This window comes from Meleagris gallopavo, chromosome 22, assembly GCF_000146605.3.
Source record: "Meleagris gallopavo isolate NT-WF06-2002-E0010 breed Aviagen turkey brand Nicholas breeding stock chromosome 22, Turkey_5.1, whole genome shotgun sequence".
In the NCBI taxonomy this organism is placed as follows: domain Eukaryota; kingdom Metazoa; phylum Chordata; class Aves; order Galliformes; family Phasianidae; genus Meleagris; species Meleagris gallopavo.
In genome coordinates, this window is record NC_015032.2 from 1,467,287 (window position 1) to 1,483,549 (window position 16,263).

Consider the following 16,263-nt stretch of genomic DNA (forward strand, 5'->3'; position numbering starts at 1 on the left):
CCAACAGCTCTCTGCCTTTCTTGTACTGGGGCTCCAGACCTGGACACGGCACTGCAGATGGGGCCTCACAAGAGCAGAGGAGAGGGGGACCATCACCTCCCTGTCCCTGCTGGCCACCCCTCTTCTTCTGGCCCTTTCCTGAGCCCCAGCTATCAGGAGTGCCCCGCTGCTTTTGCTGCAGAGCCTTATTATCCAAGAGCACGAAGACTTGGGGGAAAACCTCAGCAGCTACGCATGTGCCGAGGGAAGATTTCATGCCCTGGCCTACACACAGCCCGGCTTTCCCCGCTCTGCGCTGCCGGCGTCCCCCGCAGCCCCTGTGCTGTGACAAACACCAGCGGGGCTCGGGCCCAATGCCTGCTCACATCCCCACGAGGCAGAAACCTGAAAACATGGAATCCCAGCCTACCTCCAACGCCCTGAAGCCGCTCAATCATTCATTTCTACGCTGTTGCTTCATAACACAGAAGGAATGACAACAGGACTTCCATCTCTTTAAGTCGTTTTATAAAAGTATTTGACTTACTGAGATACTGTTACAGTTACCTGAGTATTTGAAATTACAATACAAGGAAATTTCGACAATGAATTTCAGTACAGTATTTTACAATCCAGTGCTGCTGATCCCAGTTAATGTCCTAGTTCACTAGAGCATATATACACAAACAATGATTCTTGAAGAAAATTAAAAAGACACCCACAAGAAAAGGGGGCTGGAGATACCAATATAAGAAAGAGTTGAAATCACAAATTCAGGGCAGCATGTAGTGATAATGCAAACAAGAAAAATTAAACAGTTTTTCTTTTTGTTGTTTTGTTTTGAGCTTTTTTTCCTTTTTCTGGAACACAAACAAATGCATTAAAATATAAGTTTCTCTACTAGATCAGATGAAGACATGACGTTTTTACTGTGCAATGTCACATACAAACACTTCCTGAGCTACCTGGAGCAATAAGGCTTTGTTACTTTAGATCTGCAGCTCAGCATTTCATTCATTTTTTCATGTCATTCTCATAAGGCAAAATTCTAAATAGAAGTTATTTTAATGCCTGAAAATTAGGATTAATTGGCAGCTACATATGAACACGTTTGTTGCGCAGTATCAATTTACACAGCTCAGGCTGCTAAAGCAGTGGGAGTAGCAGCGGGAGACAAATTCATTAACCTCTGCTGAACATCCAATATTATCTGGGATAGCAGATGCTGTGGGTCATCCACGTGATGTTTCCACCACATCCCCATAAAGAACAGAAAAGTGCACCAGTGGTTCATATTGACAACTTTTTATTTCTACAGAACACGCTATAAAAAATTAACAGACTTGTTAGCTTACAAAGTAAAACGTTTAAGTAAACTCTACTTCAGACTTGAAGAACATTGCCAATTCAGCACGCTAGTCCTAGCTTACTTTAATTTTTGGCCAAATACAATGTTTCACAGACTATTTTCCCCAGCCGATTCTTTGTTTGCAGTATTTTAAGATCATTTCTGGTGCTTGGGATATCCAGCCCCCTCTCCCCATCCTAATACAGCAGGAAAGACACAAACATGCCACTTAAATTAAAGGAAGAAAAAATGGAGTAAGTGGAATCCGAGACTGCAAAAATATATACAAGCATTTACCTTTTTCCTGAACTAAACATTTCAACCATAAAAATATTCAACAGCCATACCCTATAGAACTAGGGCTAGGGCTATTTCAATTATAACTACTTTTTATTTTAAAAATATAGGGCTGAAAGCCTTTTCGGTGATATTTATACATTACCAACATTTCTAGCTTCCCTACATGAATCATAAATCATTATGCAGAACACAAACTATTTTTCGTAGCTTAATTTTGCATTATCCTGTTTAATTCAATCTCTCTTGTAAATATGTTAGATAACTAGATTTCACGGTAAGAATTAACATAAACAGAATATTTATAAGGCTTTTTTCTTCTCCTTGTGAGCTGTATACGGTAAAATAGCCATCAAATGTCTTGAAATTGGCAGATTTTCCTCCTAGTAAAACTGTGTGGCTTTCACAGCCAGTGAAAAGGTCAAAGAGGATAATCCCTGTATCATCAGAAACTCTTTCCCACTGCTCTTGCTAGAATACGCATGACAAAAAGAGGCATTTACTCTAAGGTCTTATCGTTCTTCTTTCCAATGAGCATGTATCACTTCGACCTGAAAAACTCTTTCAGTCAGTTCAAACTGTAATGTCTTGGTTCTTAAAAGGCCTGAATCAGATTTTCCCTCTGGCAGCTTAGACAGAAGGAAGGAAATATTCTCTTCAAGACTGGAGGTTCGGTTTTAGTTTCCCGGTGTCCTGGTTCAGCTCCAGAACACAGAAGTCTCTTCACAACAGCTGCTGTCCCAACGCTTTGAGCTACGGTTATGCTTTAACTTGTGCTACGTGCTACTTCAAGTGCCACATTTCTGACTATGGCTAACAGCCATGTCGACTCACAGAGGTTTCCTTTCCTCCCTTCAGATAAGGAAAGAGCTGACCATACCTGAAAAGTGCATTCAGTCTAAAGGAGCAATAAAATATCACTGTAAACCAGAAGAGAACTGAATACTAACAGATTCTAAAGGGAAGCAAAAGATGTTATTAATCCAGTAAGGACTTACTACAAAAGTTACTAGCTGTGTAAGCAGCTTAGGGTGACCTAGCATAGAAACTTTCCTAAGAACTTGTGCTAATCTTTATAGAACTGTTTTCTGATGCTCCAACACGTCGAAAGTCTGGAATCCACATACAAACTTCCAAGTCCTCTGAGCCTTAGCTAATATGGCATTACCAGCTCATCACCAAAAATGCTAAGCATTATCATTTTTAAACTCCAGCTATTTTGTACCTCTTCCTGAGAAACCAACAAAATCTTCAGAGAAAACTGACTGCAACACAGAAGAGTAACACTGAGTATAATGTCCATTAACACTTCCCACAAGAATCATCAGTCTGCAAATGGGAATCTAAATTGAATCAGTGCAATCCCAGGTGGTCTCATCTTTTGCAAAACAAGGGAAGAACCACAGTGTTAACATAGTTGTAGAAGTTAGATGTGTTACACAGAAAAAGATCAGAACTCTTCGGAGGGCACAAGCAAATGTTCCAGCAACTCTGGGCAGACGTTTATTTGCTGAAATTAGCAAGACTGTGAAAAAAACAAAGCACAGCTACGCCCTGGATTTGTGCCACAGTTTGACATCCCCTTAACAGCAGTCTGAGTCCCACTGGCATGTGAGCAGACTCCAGGCAAGGAAAAACAGTCCAGCCACACTTGAGTTACAAAAATAGCTTCAGCAATGAATTTGCTCACAGTAGGCAGAGGACGGTTACAAGTTGGCTCTAATAACACTGCTGTAAAGAGGTTATGATGTTGCTGCAGCATTGCAGCTACTAATGAACTTCCCAGTACATCAGTAGCAAAATATGCTACTAAAAAGGAAAGACAAAACTATTTTAAAAAACCTGTCAGTCATTAAGGACACATTCTAAGTAATGAAAGGTAAAACAAAGCAGAGCCCAAAGCTGGATTTAAATCTCTACTTGGGTCACAATTCCTTTGTAGCCATATCTGATTGCTCTTTTGATTTCTGAAAGTGCTCAGTAGAAATCCAGAGTTAATGTGGATAAAACCCCAGGATAACATCCATTGACTTACACACTAGTATTGTTAAATAAATCCAAGTCAAGTCTACTTTACAACGAAGTGTGCAACAAGCAGAAGAATTGAAGAACATCGTGTTGAGTTCACATTCTTCAAGGTGCAAATCACAGCTATTCCTGCCCAAAACCTTCTGTTTCTTCAATTGCAAATAACAGCTTTTCCTTCAACTGCTCATAATTCTTATAGGGTGGAAGGTCTAAGCGATTGAAACTGAAAACAAAGAAAAATCTTAATTATTGTAGAATTATTTAAACCACCAAAAATCCAGTAGGAACACAGGCATATGAACTTTCCTGTTTAGAGGGATAACTGGATTGATACCCTCTAAACCAGCTGTATCTTGAGGTGCATTTATCTGTGAAAGTGCGAGTTAAAGCACAAGCACTCCAACAACAATAATTTTCCAGAAATGGTGATGTACTTAGTAAGAAGTCTCACTTTATCTCTCCTTTGTATTTGAAATTTAAAATTTGAGCATCTTCACAAAGCACCAGTGTAACTGAGAAACAGAGCAGAAGCTACAATTTCTCTAGAGAAGAGGGAGCAGGAGTGTGCCTATTTGTTTTCACTGCCAAGATAGATCAATCCCAAACTCTTGAGTACTACTTTACTTTTCGTTTTCAGTAGTGTGCAAATCCATTTACAATGGAATCAGCTCCACAACAAAACTGTTTTTCGGAAGTTCAACTATTATTCAACAAAGCTTACTGGCATAACCCAGTGTTTTGCTTTCACACAATCTCAGCCATTTTCATCCATTACCCACCTACTGAAATCTCAAAGTAGATTGTCATCAGTAAAAACAGAACCATAATAGAATTTTATCCTATGTACTTACCAGGTGTGACTTCTAGGTAACCAGTTTTCCTTCCCAACTTTCTCAATACAAAATTTTTGGGGTCCATTGCTCCCTGTAAAAAAATCAAATAATTAAGTCTCAGGTCTAGCTGCCTACATGTATCAGTAGGTAATACATGACAACTGAGTGTGAAAAGCTTGAAGAGAAAACGAGACTTGCAGAAACCAAAGACATCTGTCTTTCCCTATATCTCTCTGAAGAAATCCATGTAGCAAAATGCAGAAATATGAAGTGGTTTTGAAAGAAACTCAATCACCGGATCACATAGTTGCTTTGGTGCTGGAAGGAATCTCTGGAGTTTACCTAGTCCTTCCACTCTGATCAAGCAGGGATACTCAGAGCAGGCTGCCCTGCCAGGACCACGTCCAAACCACCTATCAAATCACTGATGTAAGGTGTGTGCTAACATTCCCTCCATCCCTTTTTCTGTCACAGCTCTAGCAATGCAAGATTTAGGAAAAAGAGTCAATATACATTCATACAAAATATCCTTAAACATACAGCGTGGTCCTTATTAAAGAAAGGAATTAATGTAAGTGTAAAATGCATTAAAGAGGGCTTGTTACCCATGAGGTCAGCAAATCCTCCCACTGGTAATCTGCATGTTCCAGTAACGAACTGTAGAAGTCTCATTCTCTTCTCGTTATCTATTTCTTTCACAAACTAAAAAATAATAATTAACATTGATGTAAAATTTAATATTTACATTTTCACTTCATCATCACCCCTAGAATAGCTGGATTAGCAGCAATAATTTATATTTACACACTACAAATCTGCTGAGTAATTCTGACTGTTGTTCACTAAGCTGTTGCTGTGCTCTACTGAGGACAAAAGCAGTCTACAAACCTGCCAGAACCACAGTATCTGTCTGCTGGTTCTGGTATAATGCCTGTAGATGGTATGCCTCTGCCAGTCATTTAAATCAATTTCTTGCATTCCACACAGGAGCACCTTTAGGGGAGAAAAAGGATAACAGACATGAAACTACAAGCTACTGCTTTGCTTCCACAGCAAGACTACTGTACTCAAATTCTGCTGTACTTCAAAGCACCTGCAATCACAGTATGCTCATTTTTAATTCTAAACTTTAAAACTTCCACAGCAAATAATAACAACTGCTCATGAACAAAATTTGGAGAGGCCACAAAATAGAAAAGCCATTTGTGAAAATGTTTGTATTTAGACATTCAAACCAGGAACATACACTTTGTTATTGCCTAACCATACAATTCTGTGCTAGAAATGCGATGTTTTGCTTCAGAGTATAATTTTGAGAGATCAAAAGTAGCTAAAAGCTGGTCCACTCAGTAACGTGATCATCCACTGATATTTGGTTTTTACCCCCCTTTCTTTCAAATTAATCGTTCTTTAAACACAAGCAAATCTCAATGTCAAGGATTTCAAAAGCAATCAGTCAAAAAGTTCACACTGGCAGAATCTTTGTGCTAAAAACAGGTAAGTTGGTTGTGAAGAAGAAAGTGAAGAAGAACATGCTAACTAAACACTAACCAACACGTAAGGCTTCTCTCACACATTCTCGAAACAGAACCTGAACTTGAACTCTGCTCTTCAGACACTGCCTGAAATTTAAGTATTACATGTCACAACCTGGATCTGGCAATAGTCAAAGAACCCTTTACCTCCAGTTCCTTAGCATCAAAATACTGCAGATATTGCTGTGGTAGAATTTCATTGAAGCCTTCAAAAAAAGCTTGTGTCTGTTCCTCAACGCCTCGGGAAAGTCTCCATTCTGCTACCAGCCTGTAAAAGATACAGAAGGATAATTTAAAATGGGCTATGCTAACCCAAGTTAATCTTTGTTAGTTTATTTTGAAACGAACTGTAAGCTATGTTAAGAAAAGTTATGGAAAGTCTGGGAAGTTCTGGGGATAGAGCACTGTATAACAGTATTTGCAACCTTCATTCTGTGCAAACAGTTTTAAGTTAAAACCCTATGTTTCCAACCACTCTGCTATGGAAAACATTTTAGGCTCAAACAGGAGGCAGCATTTACTCACTGATGATATTAATGAGAGCACAGCAGTCCCTAGGTATTTGGAGAAGGAAAAAAAACGCAGAGCTAGATTCATCTAATATTGTCCCCAGAAATCTCAGTCATTATCCACGACAAGGTAAAATCTAGATCAGGTGGTACTGGTGAAGATAAGTAGGACTGCTAGCTTACCAAGAAACGACTATGTCCATTTGGAAAGTTCCATATTTGTTTCTGTTAATCATGAAACTTTGCTCTGTGGTAGAAACTCCACTCTCCATTAATAAAAAGGTGAAAAGCAGGCAGGAGACCCGAAGAACCTGAACCCAGGGAGAAGCAGATATTATGCTGAATTCAAGCCTAACCTGTCAGGAGAACTGGAACCCAAAGGAGAGATGAAACTCTGGGGAACGTAACACAGGACCCAGAGTATGGCAAAAGAATATTACTTAGGCTGGAATCTGAGCTCTCCCTGGGTTCCTCAAAACTAGAAGAGAATGGTCTTCTGCAGATACTCCTTACTCTCTATCCCACGTAGTATTTTGCACAACTGCAAAATGCCAATATGTTCTTTCTGCAAATGTTACAATTTCTGTGAAATGTTTTCGGACGACTCATGACGAAAGCAATTCCTACTCCCTCATCCCTCAAACCTTTCCCAGAAAAAAGCCATCACAGAACATATCATAAGAAAGAGGAAAATTCTACTTATTCAATTTATCTCATGCCTGCCACATGTGCAGTGGTTTCTTGCTTGTTTCTTTTTGTTTTGAGCAAGTCCTCTATGTAAGATAATGTTGAAGTTCACACCTTAAAGCAGAGCTTGTATGCTGCTGCTCGCTGGGGATATTTCAAGACAAGAAGGGGATATTTTGAGACAAGGCACCTCATCGCTCATGTTTTTCTTCTGTAATCACTCGTAGGCTCCTTTGCTTGCTTTAAAACATTCTGGTACTGCTATATCACACTTCCTCATTTACGACAGCACAACACATTACATTGTTCATAATGCTGCCTTGTTACAAATGCCAAGACATAACAGCACTATAAGGGCAGTTTACATGGAAACTAGTATTGAAACTATGCATTTTTAAAAACTCAAGTTTACCACAAAAGCATCCAAAAATGTTCTTTGGTTAAAAACAAGCAACAGCATAAATGGCTGGAGAGAATATCAACAGTCTACAAAGCCAAGATGTGAATAATAAATGTGTGCAATGGTATGGTGAAGTATCTGACAAAGTTCACATTTGTTGTCACAACGTTCTGCTAAACTTAATTATCTCTGGGGAAAAAAAACAAACAAGTGGAGCTTCTACTAAGCTGAATCTTTTGGGAAAAGTAATATATATTTTTTTAATATTTCCATCAATATTTTCCTTTCAAATGCAGAATCTGAACAACTGCCAACATCAGTAATTATTCATAGATAGAATTTCAATAATCTTCATATGACATAGTGTGACAGTATTTTCTTGATTGAGCTAAAAGAAATGGGAGAGAAGAGTATTTTAAAATCTTCATTTAATCTTACCTAATATATTCCTCTTTGTTTTCTTCTGTCACGAGAATGTTGCTACCATTTGGCTTCAAATCATGGCTTTTGATTTCACCTAGAATTTCTTTATCAACAGAGAAAAACATTTCCAAACCACATTCTTCAATATCATTCTCTCTGCAAGGAAGAAAATGCAATTATAAATAACCAGGTCCAGACTGTGCACGCAGTAGAAGAGATGGGTATGAAGAATATAAGGACTTTTCTTAACTGCTTAGAGCTCAAGAATCAAGTTAAGGAAATGTTACACAATAACTGTGGTTTTGTAAGATTTACAGACTTCACCTTACTGATGTGCATAAGCAAACTGTGCACTAAGTACAGCAGCATCCTTAAATTCATCTGACACTGGGCTGACAAACTACCCACCACCTCTAAGCAGAATGCCTATGGAATACAAAAACCTTTCAAGCAATGACATTGTTGTATGTTTCATTACCTGCTGCCTTGTCAAGTAATAGCAGATAAGATGAAAAAGACTCAGAATGCTTAATGAGTTATCTTCAACTCCAGTATATTGATGGGACTATCCTGTAAACATATATCAAAATATCCCAAGCTCCTAAGTTAACAAAATAATACATTCCTGAGAAAGAGGAATTTTCTCATTAGAATCTTCAAAGTAAGTTCAACAAACATTGCTCGGACCTCTGTTCTCTCTATATGGTTTAATAGCCAGATTAATTATGGTTTAATAACAGGTGCAACATTGCAATTTCTATGTTGATATGTGCAGTGATGCACACACGCAGGGGGGCTGTACTGGGCAGGCAGGGACAAGGCTGCTGTGCCCACGGCAGCCACACGGTGCTGTGCTCAGCACTTGCTGCTCCAGCAGCACTGGTACCACAGCCATGTTTTGGCTCCTGCCAAGCAGTGCTGGCACAGCATCAACCCTGCAGCCCCTGAGCCAGCAGGCTGGGCGTGAGCAAGAAGAGGGGGAAGGGACATCAGCAGGGCACTGATCTGAGCTAATTGAAGGGATACCTCATACCAGAAGATGCCACACACAGCACGAGGAGCTGGGGAAGGGCCACAACATGTACTGAGGCCCTGCTTTCCAAGGGGTGGCCAAACACTGCTTACTACTGAGAGAAGCTGTGGATTTCCCATCCCTGGGGGTGTCCAAGGCCAGGCTGGGTGGCATCCTGGGCAAGTTGATCTGGTGGTGTCTGATCTAGTGCTGGCAACCCTGCTGGCAGCAGTGGAGGTGGAACCAGATGGACTTTGAAGTCCCTTCCAACCCAGGCCACTCTATGATGAGCAGAGGATAATTGTTTTCTCTCCTTGTATGGCCTTTGCTTGATGTTTTTCTTTTTCCTCCTTTTCCTTTAAATTGTCCTTATCTCAACCTATGAGCATTTCTTTCATTTATTTTCCAACCACATTTTCTCTCCCTCCTCTTCCTTTGAGAAGGGGCAGTGACAGCACAGTGTGTGTTCTGTTGATAACTGGTGAAACCACTACTTGATGAACATTTCCCCAACATAAAATGCAAATGTCCTGAACTATAAACATAGAAACATCAGTATTGAAAACATCACCGTGATGTATTTAGTGCTGCGATGCAACGGTGCTTCTCAATTTGATCTCTCCAAAATACAGTACGAAACCTTAGGAGAGCTGATGGATGGCAAAATAAAATTACTTCTTCCTTTCAAATGAAAGACCCCTGCTCTAAGTGACCCAGCTTGAGCAGAGGGGCCTCACTAGACGAACTCTCAAGGTCTTTCCAAACAAAGTAATTCTGCAGATTTTCTGAAACAGCGGGAACAAGAAAAACAAACACCTAATAGGCAGAACAGAAAGTGATTCAATATCACTGCAAAGCTTCCTGGGAACTTGCATCATTTGCTTTTTGGTAATTAATGAAATGGTATCCTCCCTGCCAGGTGTGATTTTTTTACTGCACGTTTACGGTCATTTCCTTCAGCAGTGCTGGTAAGCAGGTCCAGCTGCTGACCTCTGCATTTAGTGCACACTGCTCAGAGGTCTGAAAGTTCTTCTCTGAAACGCTCACATACTTCCGTGTTTACTCAAAAGGGGCAAAGCCTTTCATGGACTCCAGATTAGAAGACTTCTGTATCAGTACAGATACTGTAACAGATAGTTTGTATTTTCTCTAGAGATAGCTTTCAGAAAAGTTCTTGCTACAGCCCTAAGTTTCCTCATCGCTTTTTTTTCTGAGGCAATGAACTAGAAGTCAAAAAAAAAATCCCAACAGCCAAAGTAGCCAAAAAGAAACCCCTCAAAATACTTAAGTGTAAATTAATAAAAGCATATGCAGCCAGCAGAGTGGAGGAATTTGAAACTAGCAGTTAGAGTGAAATGCAAAAGCTGTTTTTGACAAGTTCTGAGTTTCCTAGCTCCCTCCTTCCTATGTGAGCTTCTCCTGGTAGGACTGCTGGTCCTACTTGCAAACTTACTCAAACTTTTTGTACTTGGAAAGCTCACACAAACTGTCACCTGAATGCTATCTGGCAATGCTGCGCACTTTGAAGTAAAGGCGAGGAGGGGGAAAAAGTAATCTGTAATGTCTACAAGTTCTCTTCATTGCCATTGACAAGCAGCTTAGCACTGATATTCAGAAGGCTCTGTGCTCTCTTTTGATCCATTATAGTAACACATGCATCAAAAGAACCATGCAGAGAATAGATAGACTTCTGCACCAAAAGCCCTTCAAGTTATCAGATGTCATTAAAAAAAAACCAAAACACTGCTTTGAAACGTGCAAATGATAGTGCTGAACAAGTGTCCAGCTCACCTGTACTACACAGACAAATGCAAAGAGGTGGCTATGTTTACAGAAGGTTAAAACTTCTCCTTCACTCTTAGACTTCCCACAGAACGGTAATGGATTGACATTGTTCCTAAGGTAAATTTTGTTACACATGGTACTTATTAGAATTTATTCACAAGTTCCTTCCCCTGGATTAAAAACCAATTACTGTAAATTTCTTTCCAGTACCTTGCCTTTCTCTCACTGTTGTATTTGCTTGGTTTCTAAAACCCAGTAAGTCACAGGATAACAAATGGTTCTTCTTATAAAGAAAAAAAAAAACACACCTACTTGAGATTCTTTAATCACAAGAATCAAGCCTTCGATCTTGTTTTCCCTTTCAGGTCTCAATTTCATGGCATCTTTACTCAAATACCAACTACTGACGTTTCCTAATGAAATGTTCCCTTACTACACCTTCTAGCAGCACATCACCCAGCACAGAACATGCTACTTTCTCAAAACTGATCCAAAACTCCTATTTCAACTTGCAGATGTCTCAAAAGCTCTTTCACCCTTTCTTCCTTGCTAACAATCCCAAGATTCATCACCAGAGATTCACTACTTTTCGTCTTTCATATTTCTGCTGTTAAAAAATGCATTCACCTCCTAAGCTTTTTAAAAAATGCTTCATCATTCTCAAGTGAAATACGTTTTACCTCTCTAGACACATAAACCAGCCTAAGTTTTCAGATTTTCAAAAAATTATTATTTATTATTATAGCAGTAGAACTTTTAACTGACTGTTTATCCCTTGTACTCTGCAGCCCCCAATTCCTGCTTTTAACTGTCAGGAAAAGAAAATCACCACTGTTATTAGAACAAATGGTGCATAACAACCCTGCTCTTATAAATTTAGTACCGAATTACAATGCTTTAAAACTAAATGTTGGTTAAAATTATTTCCAAGTAGTATTTTTATGACATTTCCAAAATTGCTCTTGTCTATAAACTCCACATCCTTTCTGCTTACTGCTCTCTAGAGAGGAAATCTGCAAAGGAGTGAAGGAGGACTCAAAAAGAATACGAATGTAGAGCATACAAATGACTGACAATGCATACATGGAAGGCTAGATGTAGAAATGGGCTTAAATCATTCACCTGGGAGCAAAAAAGCAGCAACAGCTAGAAAATATACAAGAATTAACTTTAAACCCTTGATATTAACTGTTTAGTAAAAAATGCAGGTACGACTGACATAAGAATTACATGACAGCAAATAATAAGCTACATTTGCTAACTGCAAGTCACTGTAAGCACCAAAGTGCTTTCTAACTAACTCAATCAGCTGTTTCAAAGCATTACTGAAAGGATTTTTGCTGATTTCTTTTGCTGATTTCCAGTTTCAGTGGAATTTACTCATGTTATTAGTAACAGCATGCAAGACTACCACTTCTGTCCAGCTAGATTTATTAAAAAATAGGAAAAACAGAAAGCAAGATGCTGTGTAGAATATCCAGTGAATTAAAAATGCAATGAAGTCTTGCATATCTAATTATCTGTGTATCTTAAATGATGGTAAAAGTTCCATTACTATACTGTAGCTGACATACCCTACTGCTCACTGGTGGTTTGGTTTTTTTTTTTCAGTAATAAATTTACATTTCCTTTCTGGCATAAGTGAAAAATAAACATTTTATTGCCATTTCAAGAACAAAATCAAGTCAAACTCACTTTACCCAGATGAGAGAGTTGTAAAACTCTGGGTCAACAGATTCTAAATCCTTGAGTCCTACTGGCTTGTTTAAGATACGTTTATAGAACGGCAGAGAGAAACCAGTGTCAATGAATTTTCCATGGAACAAAGCCTGAAGAACACGAAAACAGACAAAATAATGCAAAGGATGACTGAATACTCAATATGACAACATTCTGTACTGTGAACCAATGAAATTTGAGAGCTCAATATTAGAGCAACTCAAAATATTATAGCTGCTAATATGTTTGATTCATTTATACTCATAGTAGTTATATACAAACACCTCGTAAAAATTTTAGCTCAAAGATGCACTTTTAATTATTCATTTGATGACAAAATATCTAAAGGAAAAATTCCAGAGATAACTTTGTTTTTGAACATACCATGGCAATGAATCTTCCAATAAAACGGAAGTATTTCAGATGGTCTGGATTAATGTAAGAGGCTGGGTTTATCTGTAAGCAGTAGTTATCTTTTCCAGCATATTCAAACAGGCAATACATTGGGTTCAAAACCTCATGTGACAACAGAAAGAACCATTCCCTGAAATCACAAACAACAAAAAGTACATTTCAAAAGATTAAAAATGAGCTGAACGAACTGATAAGCTGAAAGCTGAGCTAAAAACTTGCTAACACAAGTAGTCAAGCTGACTTCTTTCCCAGGAAGTATGGCTAAACTGAACTGAAACTAAGAAAAAAGATCATTTAGTAAGCAAAGTTACAATGTTACCCTACCATCAGTGATTAGGAAAATGGCTCCTCCTTGTAAAACAGGCAATTAAAATGCTATCATGGGTTTAAACTGTAAACTTTTAGGCAATGCTAATTAATTTATGCTCTTCTCATTCCATTCACATAAGAGGTTTGACTTGAAAGTAGATTTCCACCCATTTTCAGTAAACCTCTACTGTGGTTATCAACAATCATGACAAAGGCAATGAACTGTGCATCTGTTGAGACAGACTAAAAGTGAACTGAAAAGTGTTTTAAACAGTTTTAAGGCATGCAGTGATATTCTAAAGAAAGATTAGGAATGAGCTTTGCTAATATTCTGAAAGCACTGCAGTTCAAGGATGTACTTTAGAGAAGCCTTCAGAAAAACTTGCAGGAAAAACCATTATTCATCATCTTAGTTCAGCTTACCTTGCAACACCTCCATAATCTAAGCCTTCTTCACCAGGGAAAATAACCCACAAACGTCTCCGCAGATCCTGAGGGCTGAAGCTCATTATCTTAGTAAAAGAAAAACAATCCATTTATGTGAAGAAAACAGCTACAAACATTGGCTGGGCATATTACTATTTACTATACCAAGCAGCATTCAATGAATCATGAATTCATGGAATAGCAGAATCACAGAATTGCTCAGGTTGGAAAAGACCTTAAAGATCATCAAGTCCAACCACAACCTAACTATCCTATCCCAACTTTAACAGCCCTCTGCTAAATCATGGCCCTGAGCACCACATCCAAATGGTTTTTAAACACATCCGGGGTGGTGACTCAACCACCTCCCTGGGGAGCCCATTCCACTGCCTAACAACCCTTCCTGTAACAAAGTTTTTCCTGATACCCAACGTTCATTACATCTGAGGGGTTAGTAGCAAACATATTTCCACAGATTAACAAGAAAGAAAAATAATAATTTGCAAATCAAATACTCATCTTAGGCAAACAGTCTGTACATAAGTACCTGACAACAAAAAAAAAAAAAAACAGCCAAAAAATAACACGGGGCCAAAGTACATAAATTCAGGATTTTTAAAATACAATACTGAATGGTACCTGAGTGGTACCCAAGTTACAAGCAGCAAAGAGAAAATGCAAAAAGCAATGAAAAAAAAAACAAAACAGAAAACACCTACAATCAAAATTGTTTGCAATGACAGGCATAGAATTTGGATTAAAGTTATTTTAAAATCTCTACTAGGCTGTAGTTATCATCACAGCAAATTCTGTATTTCCAACACAGATAACTACTAATGACAAATGCTGAACTAAGCAAGTTAGGTCTTTGTGGTTACATCATCTAAACTACTGATCAATTCCAAGATTTGTTGACATTTACATGGTTATATTGTCTCTCTCCTGCTTCTTTCCAGTAATAACATAATTTCATTACTTCTACAATTACTACAAAATAACAAAGTGCAATTTTAGAAATTAGTTTGGAGTCAATTTTCAGTTCCAGGGTTTGTTTTATCTGCTACTAGCCCCCTTTATTATTTGACCAAGCAGAATCTCATGTTGTTTCTGCACGTTCAAATTTGTTTCTCTATCAAACTGAAAAACAGCTGCTCTCAGCTTCTATTTAACAAGCACTGGAAGTGATTATTGCCACAATTAACAGTAAAAAAGTAAAACGAGAATTCCAAAGCACTTAACATATTGTACAGAAACAAATTTTAAGCATGGTTTAGATCTCTAAACATTGTGAAATTTTGCTACTAGTAATTCAAATACAATTAATCATTTCTGTTTTCTTTCAACCACTTCATTACTCTTTTGAAGATCTCTAACACTGAGACAAAGTTCAGCTTAATGTATTTTGGTACAAAACTGTGCTTATGTAACACAGGATAAGTGTGCCAACACAGCAGAGCATGCTAACTACCAGAGGAGGGGGAGTTGCACTCCTCCCAAAACAAACTCAATAGATTTTAAATAATGTTTTGGAAAAAAAAAAATATATATATATATTTGCTTCATGGACACAGTGACACTTGGAGACAGAATTTCACATTTTTGCATGACCTTTAGATATACTAATAGTTAGCATACAGCCATGCTTGTTTTTGTTAGTCTCTATTCAAATAACATCATTAAGGTGTCAGGGCATTAAGAATGACACATAGATAACAGATTTCTTCATTTCAACTTCTCATGCCCACTACTAACATGTTTTAGTACAATACCTGTTGAAATGAGTCTTCAAACAATGTTTTTCTGCTCACTGTGATCTTTATGTGTTGTGGCATTGCCAGTTGCTGAAATGACATTTTTCAGAGGTGAGATACACAATCACTTCATGTTTCTAATACTCTTTTAACTGTAGTTTACTATATACATTGTTTTAAGAGGTAAAGGTAGATTTCACTAATCTATATAAGCAGCCAGCAATCAAGACACTTTCACTTTAATTTACTCCAAGAACAATTGCTTCCACAACTGAGACCTACAGCCAGGTATACAGGCCTTCTGATCCTGCTTTGAACAGCTTCAAAGTGTACTCTGCCAGAACACTGGAAAACATTAAGATCAAACACACAGTCTAAATCAGCAGGCCTTCCAGCACAACACTTAATACAAAAAAACATTCTGTTTTTTTTGTATTAAGTGGTAATTCTGAACTAAGTGAAAAATTAGGCTCCACTCTGCTTTTTCAAACTATAATTCATGGACTTTTGAAAATGGAAGCAGTTAAAACTAAGACTCTTTCCAAGGTACCAAGTTACACAGTCCTACGGTATTTGCAGAATGTAAAGGACCAGGACTAACTGCAATTTGCTACGACAGAAGGACATACCAATCTCTAACACAGTATGTTCTTCCAAGCTTAGACACACGTGTTTCACGTCAGACACCTTGCACTTTCTTTCAGAAACATTTGTGCAGAAACCTCATTGTGTATTAACCGTGTTTTAGAATACTGTGCTTTCACACATTCACTTACTAACAGCACAAGGAAAACTGCATTCTTAATTC

The 16,263-nt window shown here is 38.2% G+C and overlaps 1 protein-coding gene across 1 annotated transcript in view; it reads right to left on the reverse strand.

Annotated features, from left to right (window-relative positions):
- Nucleotides 1–490: 490 nt before the first annotated feature.
- The window catches only part of ITCH (itchy E3 ubiquitin protein ligase), a 36,018-nt gene continuing 20,245 nt past the window's right edge, over nt 491–16,263 (reverse strand). Inside the window, exons 14-23 of the mRNA XM_003211921.4 lie at nt 15,474–15,545; nt 13,702–13,790; nt 12,940–13,099; nt 12,532–12,665; nt 8,055–8,195; nt 6,168–6,288; nt 5,374–5,478; nt 5,091–5,187; nt 4,504–4,576; nt 491–3,875 (exon numbers count right to left, since the gene is read on the reverse strand). Of these exons, the coding sequence (XP_003211969.1) occupies nt 3,776–3,875; nt 4,504–4,576; nt 5,091–5,187; nt 5,374–5,478; nt 6,168–6,288; nt 8,055–8,195; nt 12,532–12,665; nt 12,940–13,099; nt 13,702–13,790; nt 15,474–15,545 (1,092 nt within the window). The 3' untranslated portion in view covers nt 491–3,775. The remainder of the gene's footprint in view (nt 3,876–4,503; nt 4,577–5,090; nt 5,188–5,373; nt 5,479–6,167; nt 6,289–8,054; nt 8,196–12,531; nt 12,666–12,939; nt 13,100–13,701; nt 13,791–15,473; nt 15,546–16,263) is intronic.